Here is a 22,948-nt window from a genome sequence, read left to right on the forward strand (position 1 = left end):
TATCTCCAAAACACTTTCAAACCCTCCATAACCTTTCACCCCAAGCAAAGCTTAGGGATCTTTTCATGCTTGTCTTAAAGTCACTGACTCGTATTCAGCTTTGTCTTAATGTTCATCATTTATTTAGATTTATTAAATTTTTTCAAAATATTTATTTTTTTTAATTATAAAATTATTTATTTATTTATTTATTTATTTTAAATGTGGACATGAAATGGAATATTCAAACGCTCACCTTTGACTTAGGAAATAAATAAAATATGAAGCTCGTTTATTTTAATTTTTGAACTTTAAATAAACCGTTTTGGTTTATTAAAAAATTATACTTTTTGTTTACCACCTGTAAAAGAGTAGCTCATTTGTACAACCAAATATCTTGTGTGATTTGCGGCATTACTATTTATGTTATTTTTTCAATATTTTTTTAATGCATTATTTTATAAAATAAATAAAATCTTAAAGCAATGTGATAACTTATATAATACGCTACATCCACTTCCATGTTATCTCTCATGATCATCCCAGCATTGCAATTTGCAAAATTGGATAGAGGGCGCCTAACAATTATTTTCATAAAATTTAGAGTCAAAACAAATATTTAGATATAGTTTAGGGTAAAAATAGATAACTTATAAAATTAAAAAATCAAAATAAATATTTTTAAAAATGTTGGGTATAAATATAGATAACATTGACCCAATATTTAGAGGGCTAAATTTTCTAATTCCATCTTTCATACATGCAAGGAATTATTTTTAATCTTCTTTGAGTCATAAGTTGCTCATTAATGTTGAAAAGCTTTTGTTCAATATATATATATCCGTAGACAAGTTACTAGAATTTATAAAGGATCCCAAATCTTTTACTATTTAGAATTTTCTTAATGGGTAACCCATAGATTTGAATTTTTTAAAAATACTAGTCCTCTTTTTATGTATTATTCATCTTTTCTATGCTCATGGTAGGATAAAAAAATATACTGGAAATACAATAAATTTACTTATATAAGAAGGGTGCAAACATGTGTGAAAAAAAATAGATAAGTCCTTATTAAGGCCAACCAATTTTTTGCCTATACAATACACAAAACTTCTCATTTATACCTCATTTGACAGGTTTTTTTTTTCACAGAAAAATTGATAAAGCATACTTTATTCAAAATACAAAACCGAACAATTTAAAAAAATGAAAATTGCAAAAAAAAAAAATAAATAAATAAAGAGATGGAGACTACATAAACAAATGCTAGAAGATTACAACGAAAGGCCATTAGAGATGGAGGAAAACACTCGACAAGAAGAAGAAAGAGTATAATGGCCGGATTTTCACTTTAAAAAATTAGAAAGCTTCAACATTAGTTTAAGCCTCAGGGTCAAAATTAACATTAATATTAAGGATAACATGACATTACAAAGAATGTCAAGATGCACGCAGAAGAGCTAGCTAGTGGATGATCAGTCCATATCCACATTAGTATGAACTATGAAGGTGAAAAACCACATAAAATTAAATTAGTTTTTTCTTTTTATTATATTTTGGACTACATTCCACTCAACTCTTGCTTGGAAATACTTTTTTTTTTTTTGACAGGAGCAGCGGGGACCAGCTAGAATTATCAGAGACGTGCACAAATCTCGGTGGAGCAAGTAGGAGTGGGGTCTACACACACATGACCGCTGAGACCACCCGCACACAATTATTGCTCACATCTCCCAAAAATATATTAATGCTCTTAAAATTGGAAGGCACAAAATAATAAAATATATTCGTTTTTATGGTTTACCCCAATAGAATTGCATGGGCATTATAAATAAACAGAATTTTTAAAATAGTTTAACACTACATGCATAATAACAGATCATGATTCATGAAACTTATATTTAATTTTTTTCCTCGCAAGTCAGTCATGTGTAAGCATGTTTACAAGCATCTACAAACAATAACATCTTGTATTATTATTATTATTATTATTAATATTTGACAAATAGATGATAAACATCTCTCATTTAAAGGAATTTAAAAACATGTACAAATGTAGAGTACAATCATAAGTTTAACAAGTACTTATATCATTACCATACATAGGTTTTGGGGTTCCATATCAAGTTTTCTATAAAACAATTATTTTATATAAGGAATTCGATACCAATAGACCAAAAAATCATTGGTAACATTATGTATTAGTACTTCTTAATTAGGTAGTCCTTTTAATCATTTATATTCAGAGTATTTGGTGGCTTGGAATTATTAATAGAAATTCTATTCAAACAAAATCTTATACACCATATATTACATTTCTAAATAATAAATTTATACTGATATATTTATTTAATTATATGGAATCATATTATATCACTCATTCATAGATTATATGAGGTTATTTATTTATTTATTTATTTATTTATTATTATTATTTAACAAATATGTGACAAACATCTCTCATTTAAGAGAATTTAAAAATATGCGCAGCTATAGAGCGCAATCATAAGTTCAACAAGTATTTATGTCTTACCTCAAAACAAGTATTTATGTCCTCCTCACCATGCATAGGATTTGGAGTTCGATCTCAAGTTTTCTCTGAAACAAATACCTTAAGTAAGAACTCGATCGGTACCAATAGACTAAAAGGAATTAACATTATATATTATTCAAGTAAAATTAGAATAATATGCTTATTTTAATTTAAAGTTGAATTAAAATATAAATCGCGATGTAGTACTTCTTGATTAGGTAGTCCTTTGAATCCTTTATATTCAGACTTTTTGGTGGCTTGGAATTATTGATAGAAATTCTATTAAAAAAATATTTTACACCATACATTATATTTCTAAATAATAAATTTATACTGATATATTTATTTAATTATATGGAATCGTATTATATCACTCATTCATAGATTAGGGTTTTTTTTTATTTTTTTTAAATTTTATTTTTATTATTATTATTATTATTATTATTATTATTATTTGACAAATAGGTAACAAACATCTCTTATTCTAGGGAATTTAAAAACATGCACAAATGTAGAGCGTAGTCATAAGTTCAATAAATATTGATATCCTCACCATGTATAGGTTTGGAGTTTGATCTCAGGTTTTTTCTGAAACAAACACTTATGTAAGGGACTCGATCGCTATCAACAGACAAAGATGAATTAACATTATATATTATCCAAATAAAATTAAAATAATACGTTTATTTTGATTTAATGTTGAATTAAAATATGAATTATGATGTAGTACTTCTTGATTAGGTAGTCCTTTGAATCCTTTATATTCAAACTATTTGGTGTCTTGGAATTTTTAATAGAAATTCTATTCAAACAAAATCTTTTACACCATACATTATATTTCTAAATAATAAATTTATACTGATATATTTATTTAATTATATGGAATCATTTTATATCACTCATTCATAGATTATATGAGGGATTTTATATTTGCTTTTCCTTATAATTGAATTTTTTATTTACGGACTTTGTTAAGAAAATAACATGTAAAATTATTGCCATACAATAATTAAAAAACCATTACATGTTAACAGTAAACTAAAAATTTGGTATATATATATATATGCAAGTTTATATATATATAATAATATGAACAAATCACACTACATACATGCATTAAATTCTTAACCATACTTTGAAATTTCAAATCACTAAATATAATGATTGAAGGAAGTTGAATATTCGACTTTCCATATAAGATTTAAAAATACTACCACTCATTTATTGCGGTTATAAGATATACAAATTTTTCATACATTACTTAACTGTAAAAATAAAAAATAAAAAATAACAATAATTATAGGGTCTTCCTAAAATATAATAAAAAGATTGCTCTTTTCATACACAAATTGGAAATCATCTACCCTCTTATGTGAAATTTTTAAAGAGTTGCGTAGAGGTCTTTCATGGATGTTCCGTGAAATCACACTACCCATGTCACCATCTCCATTATTTATTATTTATTTGCCTACCATCAAAGTTCTAGGTAAGCATTATCATTGTATTATATATATTAACTTAATTAATGTCCTGTGACTTGGTCGGCTGGATCCCAAGTTGTTTTGTTTAACATAATGGTCCAATGACTCCAATTCTCAGTCAATGATTAATAGAATATATTACATTAATTTAATTTTCAAATGATTTTTTTTTCTCCCATTTGCGAAGATAAATATAATGAATAACATGGATGTCTAACATGTGCTCACTAAATGCTTGGAATTTAAATACAAGCATCTAATCATGCCAGCAATGAACACAGGATCCAAGGTTACTTAAGAGGGTAAGCGATGCACTTTAAAATTTAAAGAGAGCAACCCCATTAGCTTTAAATATGTAGATGACTTTTGGTGCTTTTGCGTTTTGCATGCGTGGTTTTATACATTGATTTCATGTGGAGGCTTCTTCAAGTTCAAATGATTCATTGGATTACTTTACGTATCACCTTGCTTATGGCCTTGAGGTTAATTTGCGTTGATTTAATTGGAGAACTTATTGCTTCTACCGTCATTATGAATTTTTATTAAAGAACCCCTCACTTGATCGGTTCTAGTAAGCTAATTCACAAACGTCTTATTATTTTCAGTTTGAATGATGTTTTTTTTTATTTTTCTTTTTCTTTTTGTGTTTTTTTGACCTTTATTTTTGGTGATCGGGACTGTTCCCTTGTTTAATCTTTTGTATCTTAGTCCCAGTTTTTTTTGATGAATTCGTGATTTGTTCACTTTAAAAAATTTATTAAATAATGTTTTGTATTAACATTAATAAAATATAATTTTGTTAAGTAAACATATGCGTACATACCAAACAAAGCATGATTACGTAGTGCTAAAAAGAGACATGTAGACAAAACAAATCACTTCAATAGTGATAAATTATTATTATTTTCTTCAGTTAGAGATTTAAAATTTAATTTCCTCACACAATAATAATTAAAAATTATGATTTATTTATGTTTATATAAAAATATAAGTAAAATAAAACCTAAAAGTCTACCGGGATGAATTGAAGGCAAATACAAAAATCGTGAGAACATGTCATGCGATCATAAAATGAATTTTAAAAAATAATTATCAAAGAAAATTACCATTCCTATGACGTAAATACAATAATTTATTTAACAAACATTCAAATGTTTTACTATAATAACTGAAGGCAAAGTTAGGGGGCTAAACTGCCTCTCTTGTCAATGTCTTTGGGTTCTAGCTTATGCTTTTCACTTTTACTGTATGTGGATGGACAAGTAGCAATTTTTTTTTTTTTTTTGAAATAAATGTGGATAAACCATAACTTTATTGAAAAGGGAAAGACAGTACAAAATAGGAAACTCTTATCACCAAAAGTGAGGAGAGATAGCAATTTTTTTTTAACAATCTAAAATACAACTTTTTTTGCTGCTTTAAACAAGAAAATTTCAAAAATTTAAATGAAAAGGTCATGAATAAGTAAACACTCAAAGTCTTGAGATGATGTGAAATAAGTTTATCACACATTTCAAAAACAGGGGATGAATACAAGAATATGCATCTGATTAACTTTGTTACTTGCACTAAAATAAATAAATTGCTCCCTTGTCAGACAGGAATAACCTGTTGAACTTTTACCCAAAATTTAAGTAAAAAGCTCTAATCCAAATCTCTAATCTAAGTTTTGAACAAATAAAAGCCATTTTTTAAATATTATATAAATCTGAATAAAATATCTATTTAATAGAGCATCACTTTAACATTTTGTTACCAAGGACCAGTACAGTTTAAATTTAATTAAACCACATCTTACATTAATTAATTCACATGTGATTCAGCATCAAAAGTCACAAAACAATGATTCCATTTTTATTATGATTATTATTGTTATTATAACAATGAAACCATATTCTTATAATTTTTTAAGCACAATAAAAATTGATTATATATTCATTTGTTGAGAGAGACATAATTAAGTTTGAGAAATCCACTTCTATTTTCACAATCAAAAGAAACATAAATTTTCTTGATATGTCTATTTTTAACAACACCAAATCCGTAAACTAGTTAATTAATAGTTACCATCTATATTAATTATTGAGACATCTTTAATCATTATTGAATGATCTATTTATTCCCATAACGATTGTTTTTTTTATATCATGTATATTTTCTGTATTCTGTTTTTTTAATTTTTTTTCACAGCCCATATAAATATATGACTAGTTAATATGAGTTTCTTATCCCGCTTTCATTTATTTATTTATTTATTTTTAATTTATATATGTACTTTAATATGTTTGCATTAAATATATATATATTTTTTTAGAAAGACGACAAGCGTAGGAACCAGGGACAAACACGTGGAGGAGCAGTGCTCACCACCGAACCGTGCTCTCACCTTGCGTAAGATGGGGATCGAACTCGGGGAGCCACGTTGACACTCGAGGCGAACACCCTACGCAAGAGACCCGATGCCAATAGCATTAAAATTATAATTTTTAATATTTTATTCATCTATCTAATTTTTAATTTTTTTTATTAAAATTTAATTTTTACCACTTTTTGGGGCCAAAAAAAAAAAAAAATCCACAGCGTTACTTCACCAATTCCTGGACAATTCGGGGAAAGTTAAAAGTTAGATGCATTTTCTTGAGTTATTACTATGAAACCAACTTGTGTTATTTTAAAGTGGGGGTTTTTTTTCTTGGAATTCTCCAGAACATTGGAAGACTCTGGTCATCGGGCATCTTCTTCTTCAGTTCCTTAATAGCTTTCGCTCTTTTCTATTGCATCTCTCTTGCTCCCGTGCTCCAGTTCTCCTTCCTCTCTTTGATCTCCGTTTCGTTGCAGTTCCCCTTCTCCCTCTCTCTCGCTCTCTTGCTCTCTTGCTCTCTTGCTTGGTTTACCTTGGTGATGGCGACGGATCTCGAAAAGAGGGCTAAAGCGGCATTCGTTGACGATGACTTCGAGCTCGCCGTCGGGTTGTACGGCCAGGCCATTGAGCTCGACCCTAACAACGCTGATCTCTTCGCTGACCGCGCCCAGGCCTACATCAAGCTTGGGAGTTTCACTGGTACTTGGTTCTCGCCTCTTGAAGCAATGCCTTTCTGTGTCTCTTGTTGTTTGGATGATTCTTTCGAGGCTTTTTGTTTTGGTTTGGTGTTTGATTCTTTGTTTTTGTTTTAATTTTCAACTGAATTGAGCTCTCTCGGACGACGTAGAGATAATGCGGAGATTAAGAGTGTGTTTAGCTTATGTGTCCTTGACGCTGTAAGCACACTAGGAGATGGATCAAGTTTGAGTCTTGCTTGAAATTTAACTATGTCACCAACGAATCATAATGATAAATTTTTTTTTCGTTTTTGGCGAAAAAGTGATGTTAAAGCTTGGGGATTACCTATCGTGTTTTGTTAAGATCTAACCTATTGTGTGCATATTAGGAAAGCGTTCAGTTTTTGCTAGTGTTTGTTAGACAAAATATTTTTTTTTTTTTGTTGTTCTAAGTTGTTAATGTTATTGCGTGGCAAAGTCTTACTATTGTAGAATGTGGTTATGTTGCACATACCTTTTTATTAGGTGATTGGCATTTGTACTTTTTTATGTGATCTGCAGTAAGGAGTAGAAATGATGAGGCTTACTGTAAAAACAACGGTAGGCGCTAAACACGCTATGTTTCCTCGAGGAAGTTTTTTTGTAATTTCACTTTTTTGTTCCTGTTTTGCGTCGGCATCGTTAGTTTTGGTTTGTCTAGCATTTAGAGGCGCAAAAATTTATGGTTCTGCTTTCTTTTTTATTACTTTGGTCTTTTTCTTTATTTTTTCTTGTTCATCCTTTGGTCTTTGTCTTTCTTTTTCTTGTTCATCTGACAAAGGGGATCTAGTGCATATAGGATTGCCAATGTCTTGTTAGTTTTATCTTATTCAACATTTTGTGCTCTATTTATGGCCTTTTGTCTTAATTTTCTGTTCATGGTCAGAAGCGTTTTGTTTTTCAGCTCCAAGTAAATTGATTTGATGTGGGCAGCACATTTGGTTTTTCTCTTAATTTAAGAAAAAGAATTCCTTTGTTCGTGTGCATAACTTTAGTATCCCCCTTAAATGTAGCGCATAAGCTATGATAATGGATATTTTTATTTGGATTATGAAAAAATGAATAAAGTATTTCATGACAATTTCTTTGCAGAGGCCGTTGCTGATGCTAGCAGAGCAATTGAATTGGATCCTTCAATGTCTAAAGCTTACTTGCGGAAAGGGTTAGCATAATATTATCTGTGGATTGCTTCCTTTCTGTATCAAGCCATTAGAATTGTTGAAAAGAGAACAATTTTCCTTACTTGCTTCCTAATATTATTTCCTTACCAACATATGAATTTTATGAATTAGACAGACTGATCATTGGCAAATTTTGCCTAGCGAGATTGGTATGGTTGCATGGTTAAAGTAATTTTCATTCAATTACATAGCTTTTGGTTGGTATATTATCTGTATTCATTTCTTTCGATCTTGGTAAGTATCTAGGTAAGGATGTGCCGGATGGCACCTTTATTTCTGACTTTAGGTCAATTTTCTGGTTCCTTGATTCTTCTATTTTGGCATATATGATTCAATGAGGGCAAGTCCTTCAATTTCATCGAAATAGCTATAATTTTTCCCTTGTTCTACATTGTCTTCACATTTTGCTTATGCTTGTTATTTTTGGCCTAACATTACGTAAAGCCTGTTTAACCAGGCACCTTTTTGCCTTTTTTATTGGAATTCCTCAATATCTGGTTTATTTGGTTCATTTGACAGCACGGCATGTATCAAGCTTGAAGAGTATCACACTGCAAAAGCAGCACTTGAAGCAGGCCTAGATTTGGCACCTACAGAACCAAGATTTGTTAGATTAATTAAGGAATGTGAAAAGCACATTGAGGGTATGTGCTGCAATCCTAATTTCCATTGATGGAAGCCAAAGTGTCCCTTTTCATCTATGATTATTCTTAATATTAATAATTCTCCCTGATATAATTCCTACCCAAATGGGTTTGTTATGATAGCCTTGTTACTAGTAATTTGCGTCTTGGGAAGTAATTATGGCCTATTGACGGCATGCAAGGTGGTTCGCCGCCACATGCTTGCCTTGTGATTTAGAATTTGATTCTATTTTGTCTTGCGTGATTTGTTACTGCAGAGGAGACCAAGAACTCACCAGCGAAGGTGATCCCTGATGCTGCTGCTACACTTTTATCATCGACAACCCATATGGTTACCAATGGTGAAAACAACTCTGGACAAGCACATGAGATGTCAGAACAGTTGAACTTGCAGCAAAACAAGCTGAAATACAGGTACTTCAGAGATTCTAATGCTAGGGTGTCTTTCTTGCATAACATTTATCAAGGGTTAAGACATTAACTTTCTTATCCTTCATGTGATATTATGCTGAGTTTTTGAAATAATAGTAATGTATAAGTAAATATAAACAGTCTATGGAAATGAGTGATCTGATTGGAAATTTAGTTTTTGGATCTTAACAATGGTTGAGTAAGTTAAAAGAAAGGCCTTGAGATTTGAAACTCCAAATAATAAAGGAAATGATTGGCGATTGGCAGTATTTGAGAGAGCAAGCTTTTACCTCATCACTATTATTTGAATTGAATAGTTGATGTGATTTCCTATAGTGGAGCTGAATTAGTTTAATGCCCGGAAGCTCAGTAATTTGTTTTTATGCTTGAACTCCAAAACTAAAATCCATATTACATATAGTTGCTTCCCACAACATTTATACCAAAATAGTCAGCATTACTGTCCATAAGGTTAATAAACTCTGATACGCCTAGTTAGTTGCTGATGTCATGATTATATGGTTTAGCGTGCAAGAAAGGCTACTGTATTATTGCTTAATAATTCCTAAATCGCTTTACATGTATTGTCTATTTAGTATTGACACTCAAAAGATGTATCAGTTTTTGTAAACTTCTCTGGTAATTATAACAAAATGCTGATTATTTGCTGATCTGTCTGTTATTTTGTGGTGTAAAAAGTAATGAATCTCAACATTAACAATTCTATTTAAAGAATAGATTCCAGAACCAAATGGGAGGTTGGCCCCTTGAGATCACAAACTAACTGACCTAGAGCTGTGGATCGAGAGATGAGAGTAAAATGCTTGTGGTTGAAGTTGAGTTTCTTGAGGAGTTGCAATTCATTATTATTGATAATGAATGTTCATCTTAAATATGTCGCCTGACATTCTGGTTGGGAACCTCTATTCAGAGTAATTTTAATCACTGATCTAATCAGAATATTGTGTATTGTCCATTGCCTTGTTTGTCTGCCACTGTGATGTACTGGTTATAAACTATGAAGCTTGAAAATCAGTAGCTTGCATATTTTGTTCCTTTTTTTTATATTAGTGTTAAACTGTTTTGTTTTGCCTAAATGATTTGAACATTATTTAGCATTTCACAGGTCTTTTAATGGTAGCTGGCAATCAGTATTCATCTGGAAATCTAATTTATTTCATTATCGCATAGATTCTTTTCAAATATGTTTCTATCTTGTGGAACTGATTAGGGTGTCCCTTGTAATCCAGACATGACTACTATAACTCTACAGCAGAGGTGGTGTTGACTATTTTTGCCAAGGGCATCCCAGCTGAAAGAGTGCTAGTTGACTTTGGTGAACAAATAGTAAGCTTTCCTACATTTCTTACATTATTTCTTTTGTCATCAGATCAGCCGCTTTTTTTTTTTATTCTAATAAGCAATTCCTTAATCACCCATATTTCAGTTAAGTGTCACCATCGATGTTCCTGGAGAAGAAGCTTATCATTTTCAACCTCGGTTATTTGGAAAGGTAGCGTTTACAATATTAGTCTGGATAGACTACAGTTTCTTTATACATTTTGATATTGTAATTTGTGTTTTCTCCTTAACTCTCTGTCGGAACTTGAGCCATATTTGAAAATCTTAGCCTCATGTACTAATTTGTTTGCTGAAAAGTAGATTTTACCTGAAAAAAGCACATATAAAGTGTTCGCTTCCAAAATCGAAATTCGTCTGGCAAAGGCTGAAGCAACCGCATGGCCAAGTTTGGAATTTAGCAAAGAGAAATCATCGGCACAGAAAAGAATTGTGTCACCTGGTATGTCCCTGTCCTTGTTTATGTCATGTCGCTTTACATGTTTAGCTTTTCTTCAGAATATGCCTACTCTGCTTTATTCTTTATGCGTGAAGTATGTTATGCTCCACCTTATCAAGTGTTGTTTCTAGTTCAGCATTAGCTGATTCTTGTCTTTATTATTTTTTGTGTGTTTTTTTAAAGTCTTTTGTAATGCAATCGGGATTTAAAAATGCAAATCATTTCATTTCTCATCCATGTAATCTTTCCTGAGCATTTGTCTATCTTTTCCAGGTTAAACTGAAAATTAAATGGTGGCCATAATTTTATAACTGTGATGAAAGAGACAGCTTAATAAATTTTTATTGTAATTCTGTTCGCCAAACCCAATTTCTTCAACAAGGAGTGGTTGGTGCAACTTATTTTAGAATCCATTTGTTATTGGGTTGTTGTACTCATTGGTTATATATTTAAAGACCTGTCTGTTGTGCTGTGTAATTGCATGTTATATTTTTTCTGCTTCTGACATTTATAGTTGTTGAAGTGATCAAGCAAGATATCATTTCGAAGTGCTTTCTGATGGCTTTGCTTGCCTGACTTCTGCATGACTCATAGGAATGGAGGCAATCATCCTCCCTAATCCTTTTAACTTAAAAGTTTCATGAGGTTCACATATGTTCTTCTCTTCCAGGCATTTGATACAGTAAATACTAATGGAAATCTTATCCTTATGTCTTCTTGATAGGTGTGGATACTACTAAATCCTCTACCAGACCTTCTTATCCATCTTCAAAAAACAAAGTTAATTGGGATAAACTGGAGGCGGAAGTGAAAAAGCAGGTAGATGCACCACTTGTATTTCATTTTGGGGTCTAAACTCAGACATGTTGTATGAAGCTTCATATGTTTGTTACTGAATTATTGTCCCTTATTGCTACTTTCAGGAAAAAGATGAGAAGCTAGAAGGCGACGCAGCGCTGAATAAGCTATTCCGTGATATTTACAGAGATGGTGATGAAGACATGAGGCGGGCAATGATGAAATCATTTGTAAGTAGTCCCTAGTTCGTACTAATAGAACTTTCGCCATTATATATCTATCATTAAACAATCTTGGAAGCTCTGGTTGCAATCTATTGAGTTTGTCAGTACAGTGTTTAATTTTGTTTTCTCGTCTGTTATTTTATAGGTGGAATCAAACGGTACAGTTCTGTCCACAAATTGGAAGGATGTTGGAACAAAGAAAGTAGAAGGAAGCCCACCAGATGGAATGGAGCTTAAGAAGTGGGAGTATTGACATAATCCCAACTCATTGGAGAGGGCTAGTCAGGTCTTTCCCATTCTGATTCCAATGACATTCACTTGTAAATTTTCGCTTGGGATCCAATTGTTGCAATTGCACTGGCTTTGCTATTAATGGACATCCGCATGATAATGGTGTGTTTGTAAACTTTTGCCGAGTTTGTGCCTTATTTATTTTCGTTGAACTGTAGTCAGAACTGTTCAGTATTTTTTTCTGAATAATGTAACCTTTGTCAACCAGTTTGTGCACGCCCACTCGTTAACATATAAGTTTGTGTTATTTTAATTTTTTTTCCCGGAAAAGGAAATATATCTGAGTAAATCTTTCAGTGCTTGCCATTTTGTTACCAACATTTGCTCCCTTCTTCCTCGTTTTTGTGCTTTATATTTGACGTAATGAAAAACAGGGTACCCTATTTTTACATGTTTGATATGACATTCTATTAAAAATTAGTTTCTTGTTAATTTTTGTTGCTGTAATTAAAAGAAACTATGCATGGATGGGAATTGGAATCTCTGGTTTGAATGAATTAGAAGATAAAGATTGTATTCGTTTAAAATTGATAAGTGATATTGATTTTTTTTATTATTGTTCTAATTTGACGTAGCTTTCATGATCAAGAGGGTGAAGCAAGTGACTATTGACTCTCATAAAGAAACTCGGCTATCTTTATAGATGAAAGTAACAGTGAAAATCATCCTTCTTTTCTTGTTGACTGTCGTGTCATGTTTTTATATCTTATTTTTATTTTAACAAAATACACAAGTCAGGTTGTTTGTATTAGTGAACCTTGCTAAATGATTGGATTATGATAAGCTCAAATGGAACTCAATATACCAAAAATCTCAAAATTATTGATGTGATCCTACTTACACTTTTAGGTTTTGTCTGTTGTGAAATTATTATCTCACACTATCATTTCTAACATCCTCATCTTTCTCAAGTTCAATTGATTACATGTTTTTAGTAACAACTTATCATTTTGTCTTGTTCTTGCGTTTCAAATTTTTGGAACAGGAGATTTTTTTTTTCTAGGCATATGCTGTTTTTATTGGGATGGAGTCTAAAAGGTCTAGATTTTTATATATTTTTTTTTATTAAACCATCGAGTTTTGAGGTTTTTTTTTTGGGTGCAAAACCACAAATATAAGTCCCAAAATTATAAAAAAAGAAATAATAATATTACACCGTCCAACGTTATGGGCTCACTTGTATATATATTTATAAAATTCTAACAAAGGTCAAAAAGGTTCATAGGCTTTCATAGGCAAGGATGTGCTAGCTTATTTTTAATTTTTTTAACATATTTGTTATATGCATCAGTATATTTTTCTGCAAAAGTTTATCCATTTTTATAAAAAACAAATAAATAATTAATATATTATTATTAGAAAATCTCTTAAATTTAAAAATAGTTAAGATTTGTTAACATAACAGTTTTTTTTTTCAAGGGAGAATGTAGACAAGCTATTTCAAATGTACCCACTTTTATTATTATTATTATTATTATTATTATTATTAATATCTGAATAATATCTGAATCATATATTAAAAGCGAGTCAGAACTCTAAATATTTACCATGAAAGTTGTTAAGTAACTAAATTACTGTCCTTGAACGACAAGATAATGCATTCTTTACTCACATATTGCTATTTGCTGCGGCAAGTGAAACTCCACCAAAGGCGCTTAATTTTCATCAAAACCCTTGTTATTTGTTAACAACATGCACAGATGCCAAATCAACAAGCCTACTCAAATCCACCCAAGAAGAACCACCTTCCTCCATTGCCATCCTAGCCTTCACTCCAAGCTCCCTAGCTCTCTCCCTCCTCTCCTCCCCTTCCTTCCCCTTATCCATCAAACTCCTCACCACCTTCTCCACCACATCCCTCTCCACCACATTCCACTTACTCATGGCCACATAGCTCGGCGGCTTCCCACCCACCCTCACCCCAATCCTCAGCACCTCCACCACCAGCTTCTCATTCAGGAACTGGTCCGAGTTCCGCGGCCACGTCGCCATAACCACGCCGGCACTCACCGCTTCAAGCACCGAGTTCCATCCACAGTGTGTCAAGAATCCACTGACAGCGACGTGTGACAGTATCACCACCTGAGGCGCCCACCCTATGATTATCAAACTCCGGTCACCCGTCCTCTCCTTCAGCTCCGCCACCCACTGCTCCATCACCGGCCATTTCTCACACTCTTTGATCACCCATATAAATGGACTCCCAGATGCTTCCAATCCATACCCAATCTCCATGAGTTGCAGAGGTTTTACTAAAGCAAGGCTGCCGAAGCTAACGAAAATGACTGACCTTGGATCCTTGGAGTCTAGCCAGTTCAAGCACTGTTGCTCATCAATGGCGGTTTTGTTCCCTCTCATAGCCATGCTAGACACGTCTCTGTTAGCAAGAGACGCAGGTCCAATCGCCAGAGCTTTTTTCCCTAACGTTTTCTCGTAGTACTCAATGTATTCACCCTCCAAAGAGTTAAAAGTATTCAAAACGATACCGTCAGAGGAGAGCTCGGCGTCGATGGTGTCTTTGCGGAGCTTCTCCCAGCCAGGCATGCTAAAGAAGCCGGGAGCTTCAGTCTTGTTGACGTGAATAGGCTGAGGTAAGCCGGGAACGAGGAAACGCTGGGTCTCGTCGGTTATAGTTCGGTCAAGGCCGTTGAGATGGATGCTCAGGTAGCAGGCGAGGGAGAAGCAGCATTGGCCGTGGAAAATGAAGCGCGGGATGCGCAGAGCCTCGGCGACGTCGGATAACCAAGGGAGGCAGACGTCAGCGATGATGCACGTCGGAGAAGGGTGTTGTTGGCGGAGAAGGGAGAGGAGAGGGTCGCGGAGGAGAGCGGTGCCGAAGAAGAAGTTCTTGACGAGGAGGAAAGCGGGGCGGAGGAGGTCGATGTCTTCGGTGTCGGGGAAAGGGATGAGGTCAATGTTCTCGCAGCCGTCGGGGAGGCCGGCGGCGGAGCAAGGGAAAGGGAGCTCAAGGAAGCGGACGGGGAGGGAGGAGGAGAGGATGGTGGAGATGGCGGGGCGGGAGCGGGCGGCGTTGAGAGGTGTGGTGACGAAAGTGGTGAGAACGCCAGGGCGGTGAGCGAGAAGGCGAGCAATGTCAATCATGGGGATGATGTGGCCTTGGGCCATCAGTGGAACAAGGACTATGTGAGCTTTGTATTCAGTCTCCTTTGCGGCCATTAAGAATTGATCGAGTAGAGGAGTTGGGTACCGGTGCCGAGGGAGTTGTAGCCTTGTAGAGTTGGAGGGGTTGAACTGGTGGGACCGAGAGGGAGTGTTTTGAGTGAGAACCACATCAGACGGCATTATTTGCTTTAGCTTTTGAGGAGTGACGCATGATAAAAGCAATTTTGAATGGACGGACGCCATCACAAGGGTGGCTTTGGAGAGAGAGAGAGAGAGAGAGAGGAGAAATTTGCTTGTACAACCTGTAATTGCAAAAATATCTGTCTATCCATGGATCAATATTTACTTTTTATAATTAACAATTTAAAAAAAAAAAATCAATAAGATGAACAAATCACCTTCACGCCCCATGCATATTAGAAAATTCATCAATTCATCACTCAGCCTCTCACTTGGCAAAAGAGCAGATGGTCAAAATTAATTTTTTTTTTAATTAATTTTTTCCTTCAAAATGAAGAAAAAAGGAAAATGAATAAAAATTGTTTTTTAATAATATTTTTTCCTCATAAACTAGAGCATATAAACAAATATCATTGCTTTGTGAAACTATTTTTTAGCAAATATGACTTTCACAAGGATATTTTTTTTAAAACCTTTTACAAGGATAAATTAGTGAGTACCTATGTTCATCGTAGGGTATGCAAGCAAGCAAGCAAACAAACCAACCCCGAAGAAAGAATTAGGTTAAACACGCACACACACACACACACACACAGAAAGAGAGCATAAGAAACATACAACTAAAAGAAATCAAGCAAGAGAAAAGCCAGCTTTTCATGTTGCTTTACAAATTCAGGCCAGTGGCCATGCAAGTGAGAATAGAAAGCATCCACTTGAATCCACCAGGACACAATTGCATCTCTCAACCGCATAACAGTTGTGTTCGAATTTGCTGAAACAGAAAATAATGTCATGTAGTTCTGACGGCGGCTGCACATAAACTCAACTTCGCCCACCCTGCCAAGTGAACTCATCATATGGAGGCTTCACAAATTTCTTGGAATCTTGAAGGACCATACAAAAATTCTCGGTAAATAAAACTAAGTGAAACAAGATATATGCATGCAAGCAAATCATATGAATGTTGATTAGGAACATGGCACTGTTGATGTAGATAAAGCATAAGCCTGTAATTTAACGTTCAAATATGATTTGCTACTTGGGGCAATCCAAATACACATATGGTTATGAGGCTAAATCTTAATAAAATACTTGCAGATGCATGTCATATCTTATTCAGCGCAAGCCTAACTTCTTTCAAGTGACTGCATTTGTGATAGTACAGACTAGAACATTGTAAGTACCAGTATTTGCTCCTTTTGATAATTTAAATATCCCAGACAACAGTGTCCAAGCCGAAAGTAGAGTACATCTCAGATGGCAAAGCATTGAATAATTCTATAGATCCAACAAATTTTATCATGGGGAAATGTGTGAGGGCATTTATTCGAATAAGATTTTGAGAAGTTTGTTGGGTTCGTTCAGAGAAATTTCAATACAGTTGGTATTGGAAAAAATATGGGGAAAAGGCACATGTAGTTTATCAACATAGAAACAAGTAATATGACTAATATCAGAAAATATAGTTATTTCTCATACATAAATTAAGACTGGCATTCAAAATAAAAATCAGGTTGACTCAACGTGCTAAGCATCAAAATAATAACAGAAAATCTGACTGAGAATCTGAGGTAAGGTAAATAGCCATTCCATACTGAAGTTCAAAAAATAACCGGAGAATGATGCCCTCAAGCAAGAATCTTCTGGGAATAGTCAGCTTACCTTTCGAGGAGGTGTTCCTGGCCTCAACATGTTATTCCCAAATCCCATTTTTCCTTTCTTATCAGATGGTTTGAGTATCTGAAATGAACAAGTTAAAGTGTCGTCTACACTCATCATAGCACCAGCATTGTCAAACTCACCACAATAATTAGGGGCAGAAAATATAGTAACCAGCTGCCTTTTCGCAAAGAATTCATAACCATCTTCAACAACCTGATCAAAATCATGATTAAGAAAAATATGCAAATATACTTCAAAGAAGAAGAAGAGGAAAACAACCCATCCTCAGTTGCACAAGAACTCAAGAGGCACGCATCTGCACAAGGAACTGTGATTGTGCAGGCAAATCAACATAGCAAAAAGCATGTGAAACATGAAGCTATGTTAGATGTAGTTTTATGAATTATCCTTGAGATTATGAAAAGTTGAATGGCATGAAGCAGAGTCAAAAAACATGGAGTCCAGTGAGATGCCTCGACACATATATAATTTACTAGGAGACTCAAATTTAAAATATGAACCTATCCCTGAGATAACTATGGTAGAAGTATGTGGAGAATGCTCAGCAAGACCTAACAAGGTTATTGATCACATAGGCATGCAAACCATTTTAATTGAAAAATTACCTGATGAGCTCGGCAGATGAGGTCCAAGTCATGCTTTTGAAGAAACTCAACAACTTTGTCAGGTCCAAAAGTGTAAGAGACACCTCTATCATTTTCTCCCCAACCCTCAATATCTTTATCCGGATCAGCCCATAAGAGATCACATAGGAGACCTTGATCTGGCACATCCACAGGCCGAGCAATATTTCGAATCTGATCCAGGCTTTTCAGATCAGGAGACAGCCCACCATGCATGCAGAGGATCTTTTCATCAATAAGAGCAGCAACAGGAAGGCAATTGAAGCAGTCAGTGAAAACTTTCCAAAGCCGCACATTGAACCTTCTCTTACACTCATCATAAAACCCATAGATGCGGTTGATGGATGCGCATTCATGATTGCCTCTTAACAAAAAGAAATTTTCAGGATATTTTATTTTATAAGCAAGGAGAAGGCATATGGTTTCTATACTGTGCTTTCCACGGTCAACATAATCCCCAAGAAACAAGTAATTAGCTTCTGGTGGGAACCCACCATATTCAAACAATCGCAGAAGATCAGAATATTGACCATGTATATCTCCTGTAAATGAGAAAAGGAAAAAAATATATTAGAAATTCTTAAACAGCTTCAATAATAAAATCCCAATTGCAATCAGATGCCAAACATATTTCTAGAATACCAAAACTTCCAGTTCCAAAATAGTAGCTGCACAAGGGCATCCGAGGGCAAGGAACACTGATGAGGTACACATTGAACAAACAAGCAGAGGTTAATTCTGCACAATCAGACCATTGAGAATAATGATAATTATTGCAAAAACATAGCAATCTAGGATGATGATGTCTTGGTACTCTTGTGGTTATACATCCAAATTGATCATCCTCAACTAATTTATGCTAAAAACCAATAGCTGTTTGGAAGCTTTCATAACAAAAGTGCTTCAGGAATATTCAATGCCCATCCAGATAAGCTTGCCTCTTGGTCTTTAAATATGTCAAAGGGGGAAAAACTGGGTCAACCTCACATTAGAGCACAACTCAGACAAGTTACAAGTGACCCAAGTAATATACAGTGTTTTATAGAATGTGAACATGATCAATGGCTAGGATTGTGAATTTTTGACTGAAAAACTGTACACTGAATTTGTGAAAAATGAAACATAACTATTTATAATAATCACAAAACCTCATACAACCACAGATTACGCTAAGAATAAGGATATTGATAATTACATAGTAATCTCTTCCATGACGAGCTATACATTCTGCTATAAGAGAACCATAACAACAGGTACAAACCTATCACGCAATTCAAGAAGTAGGACAACTCCTAATTTGGATAATGATCATCCAAAATTCTAAATCATTTATTAACCACAAAGATACACAATAGTCCTGTCACCTATGATAATTGATAAAGATTCTAGCTTAATTCTACAGCAAGCTGCTAAACATACATGGAATTCCCATCACCTCATATTGCAGCCGCACATCTAAGGTTTGCTCAATCTATAATAATCAATTCCATTTTTCCAAACCAATATTTACTAAAAGTATTATCAACCCTGATAACCCCCAAATTAAATTGCAATATAAAAGACACTTATAACCCTTTTTGAAAGACTGAAACCAGACTTCTTAACCCCATTCCCAATTCATTGATCCCCACGCCATTAAGTTCCATGGCAGTTCCCATATCCATTCAGAGAAAATGAAGATAAACTTCAAATAACAGCAAAGATAAAATACTTTTTTAACCATGACAGAGTTCTCATTCTTCTTGAAGCACACAATGTAACCAAAATTTTTGACCTTGTACCAAACGCATTGAAACACTACCAAGAAAACTAAATGATGAAGTGACCATAACTTCTTAAAGAAAACAATACGAAAATCCAAGCAAAAGGTAGAGAAATAATCCTTCTGGAAAAAAGAAACCACCTTCATGCTAAAAAGCCTACAAGTTGATGAAAATCAACAACTTGCATCAAATTTTCCAACTTCTCCTCAAAAGCAGATATATATATATATATATTTTTTCACTGAAATCAATCACCAAGAACTGAGAACCAGGACAATCAGAACTTCATAAAAAAGTGAAAATTACAGCAAAGCAAAGACATCAAATAATGGCCACCAGTTTAAAAACCAATCCCTACTAAAACTCAAAAATCGAGCTGAAATGGCAGCGGAATCAAAGATTAAACTTAATTTAAATCCTTTACCGCAGATTTTGATGGGGGCTTCGAGTTCAAGGAGGTTGGGCTGGCTAACGAAGATCTCCTTCGACGAAACGCAAAGCTGACGGATCTCCGCCTCCGTCAGCTGCACTTGTTTCGTCGTCCTCCCGTTCCTAGCGTTGATCAGGCGCCGTATAATATCGTCCAACAAACTTTCATCCATCGGCATCCCTCTTCAGCTTCTCTTCTTCTTCAAACCCTAGAAACCCTAACCTCCAAGTCCTCCTTGACCTCAGTAATGATACCCGAGTCGCTGTGGCTTCTGAAACCGTCCTTGTGCGCGCGTGATCGAAGGTTTTGGGCGGTGGAATGGAGATCGAGGGCGGTGGACAAAGGGAGAGAGGGAGGGTTTGGAGGAGATGAAGGTGGTGCTGGCGTTGATGGCTCGTTGCGTTCCCGCCTCTAAAAGGAAGCAGTATCTCTTTCTCTTTGCCGATTTTTCTTGAAGCCCTAGCTTTGAGGCTCACACGTTTGGCTCTGTTGGTTCTTGTGTTGAATATCCATTTCGCGCATGTGGATAAATACGAATTATTTATTTATTTATTTATTGTGTAATTTTATTATTATTTTTTTTTTTTTGAAAAAGTGGATAAACCACAATGCATTAGAAAGGAAAAAGAAAGTCTACCCCACAAAAAGGGGGAAGAAACAAAAGCAACCACCAGGAGTGGAAGAACAACAACACAAAAAAAAAACGAAAACAAAACACAAAGCAGGGGTTCCCAGAGGAAGGGGGGATCCAAAAGGAACCCGACTACAACAACCAGACTACTCTCCCTGGGCGGGCGGCCGCGCCGCCTGGAAGGCCAACTCGTCATCTGCAGAGGTAAGGAACTCCAGGCTCCTCTTGATTTTAGAAACTGGATCCTCCAATTTAGCTCTCTTAGCCTCCCAGATCGCTAAAAAAACCACGGAATCGACAGAATGATCAATTTTTATAATAACAGAGGCAAGCGACATAAAAGTAGAATTGAAAATGCGAGCATTTCGTTCAAGCCAAATACACCAAGAGATCGCCTTAACAAGTAAGTCCCAAAAATAACACAAAGGTTTAGGTCCACTCCTCCTCCAGGTTGCCCCGGAGGTCCTTAAGACTTCTCGGTGGCATCCGGTCACCGAAGAGCCTGCCAAAATAACCCCAAATAGCAGAAGCCACTGGGCAGTGAATAAGGAGGTGATCATTAGTCTCAATTGCAGAACAACACATCACACAAGTGGGACGTAGGGAAGAACATTACAGTGACGCAGAGGCTAAGTTATCCAAAGTTAGGATTTTGTTATCCCAAGCCGACCCGATTGAAAAATGTTAACTTTTTGGGGCAACAACCCTTAAGGATGATAGGAGTAATTTGACAGCGAATTCCCCCATCATTCAAAAAATTGTAGAAGGTTTTGACTGAGAATTTGCCATTCGATGTGAGCTTCCACCTTTTCTCATCGTGCTCAGAAGATGATTGAACATTAAAAAGGTTGGGAAGCAAATGCAAAGGTGGTAAAGACTCAGAGGGGGTCAAAGCAAGCCTACTGATCATCTCCCTGACTGACATATCCTTGTTGAGCGAACAATGGAAGAGAAGTAGCCAGGTGTTTGCTGGTGAATTTTCTTCCAACCAATTGTCTAGCCAGAAGAGAGTGGACGATCCATTGTGAATGACAGAGCTAAGGTTAGATCTGAAAGCTGGAAGGATGTGAAGGATACCATTCCAAAAGAACGAACGACGCCTACACTGTTTGTGATGTAGATTCCACATTGGGCTTCTTTTAAAGTAATTCTCGCGAATAATTTTTTCCCCGCACCATCGGGAGCCCAGTGCAATCTTCCACCACCATTTACCCAAAAGAGCATAAATGAAGGCTTGCAAATTTAGAATTCCCCACCCCCCTTAATCTCTGGCACGACACAAACGTGCCCAGCTGACCAGACAAACTTTACGATGGGAGGTGTCAGGCCCAGACCAAAGGAAGTCCCTTCTGATATTATTTATCCTTTTAATAACCCAAGAAGGTAACTTGAAGATGGACATCCAATAGTTGGGGATCGATGTTAGCACCGAGTTAAGCAGGGTAAGTCGACCGCCAAAGGAAAGCAGCTTGGATTTCCAGGAGGCGAGCCTCCCACGAATTTTACTAAGGAGACCGTCCCAATCTTGTTTTCTAGGTCTCCCCCCAGAGATAGGGATCCCTAAGTAAGTAAGTGGGAGAGATCCGGCAGAACAATGGATAGTCTTAGTGAGGGAGACATCTGGCAAGAGATTCTTATGAGAGGAAAATAAACAGGTTTTATCAGAATTAACCCGAAGCCCTGTTAGCCCCTCAAAGATATACAGAATTAGCTTAATAATGCGGAGATCCTCCCCCCCCCTCCAGTCGTGAGGATAAGGAGGTCATCGGCATATTGAAGATGACACATCTTGACACCGGAAGCACCTAATGCCACCCCATGGAGAATACCCGAATTAAGTGCATTATTAATTATGGTGCTAAGGACATCGGAAACCAAGACGAAAAGGAGAGGGGAAAGAGGATCCCCCTGCCTTAGTCCCCTTCTGTATCTAACATAACCGCTTTGACATCCATTGATTAGGAATTTTGCTTTGGAAGATCTTAGAATAGAGTGCACCCAACCAATCCAACGGTCACTAAAGCCTCTGGCACTCAGAAGCTCTAGTAAACTATCCCAGTTGACCGTGTCGAAGGCCTTAGCAAAATCAACTTTGAG

General features: G+C 35.2%; 3 protein-coding genes across 6 annotated transcripts; 1 reads left to right on the plus strand and 2 right to left on the minus strand.

The window, feature by feature from the left end:
- The first annotated feature begins 6,671 nt into the window (after positions 1-6,671).
- Positions 6,672-12,671, plus strand: LOC120251643 (protein SGT1 homolog). The gene is made up of 10 exons (XM_039260240.1): positions 6,672-7,054; positions 8,164-8,233; positions 8,772-8,896; positions 9,154-9,310; positions 10,558-10,654; positions 10,755-10,820; positions 10,970-11,108; positions 11,830-11,924; positions 12,029-12,133; positions 12,273-12,671. Exons 1-10 carry the CDS (start codon positions 6,895-6,897, stop codon positions 12,378-12,380), a joined length of 1,122 nt encoding a protein of 373 aa, XP_039116174.1. The 5' UTR covers positions 6,672-6,894; the 3' UTR covers positions 12,381-12,671.
- Positions 12,672-13,932: 1,261 nt separating this feature from the next.
- On the minus strand, positions 13,933-15,861 carry LOC120251083 (UDP-glycosyltransferase 73C6-like). Its single transcript, XM_039259624.1, has one exon. It carries the CDS (start codon positions 15,782-15,784, stop codon positions 14,096-14,098), a length of 1,689 nt encoding a protein of 562 aa, XP_039115558.1. The 5' UTR covers positions 15,785-15,861; the 3' UTR covers positions 13,933-14,095.
- Positions 15,862-16,273: 412 nt separating this feature from the next.
- Positions 16,274-20,714, minus strand: LOC120251566 (serine/threonine-protein phosphatase PP1). Of its 4 annotated transcripts, none has more exons than XR_005533445.1 (5): positions 20,215-20,714; positions 18,010-18,569; positions 17,524-17,596; positions 17,384-17,461; positions 16,274-16,558 (listed from the first exon to the last, which is right to left on the minus strand). XR_005533445.1 is itself a non-coding variant. In XM_039260123.1 (4 exons), exons 1-4 carry the CDS (start codon positions 20,396-20,398, stop codon positions 16,588-16,590), a joined length of 975 nt encoding a protein of 324 aa, XP_039116057.1. In that variant the 5' UTR covers positions 20,399-20,714; the 3' UTR covers positions 16,274-16,587. The 4 variants fall into 4 exon arrangements, 2 of the variants coding, with proteins under 2 accessions (XP_039116057.1, XP_039116058.1); XR_005533446.1 differs by having other exon boundaries at positions 16,274-16,605; XM_039260123.1 differs by having other exon boundaries at positions 16,274-16,605; positions 17,384-17,596.
- Positions 20,715-22,948: the final 2,234 nt, after the last annotated feature.

Source organism: Dioscorea cayenensis, chromosome 20 (assembly GCF_009730915.1).
Source record: "Dioscorea cayenensis subsp. rotundata cultivar TDr96_F1 chromosome 20, TDr96_F1_v2_PseudoChromosome.rev07_lg8_w22 25.fasta, whole genome shotgun sequence".
In the NCBI taxonomy this organism is placed as follows: Eukaryota; Viridiplantae; Streptophyta; class Magnoliopsida; order Dioscoreales; family Dioscoreaceae; genus Dioscorea; species Dioscorea cayenensis.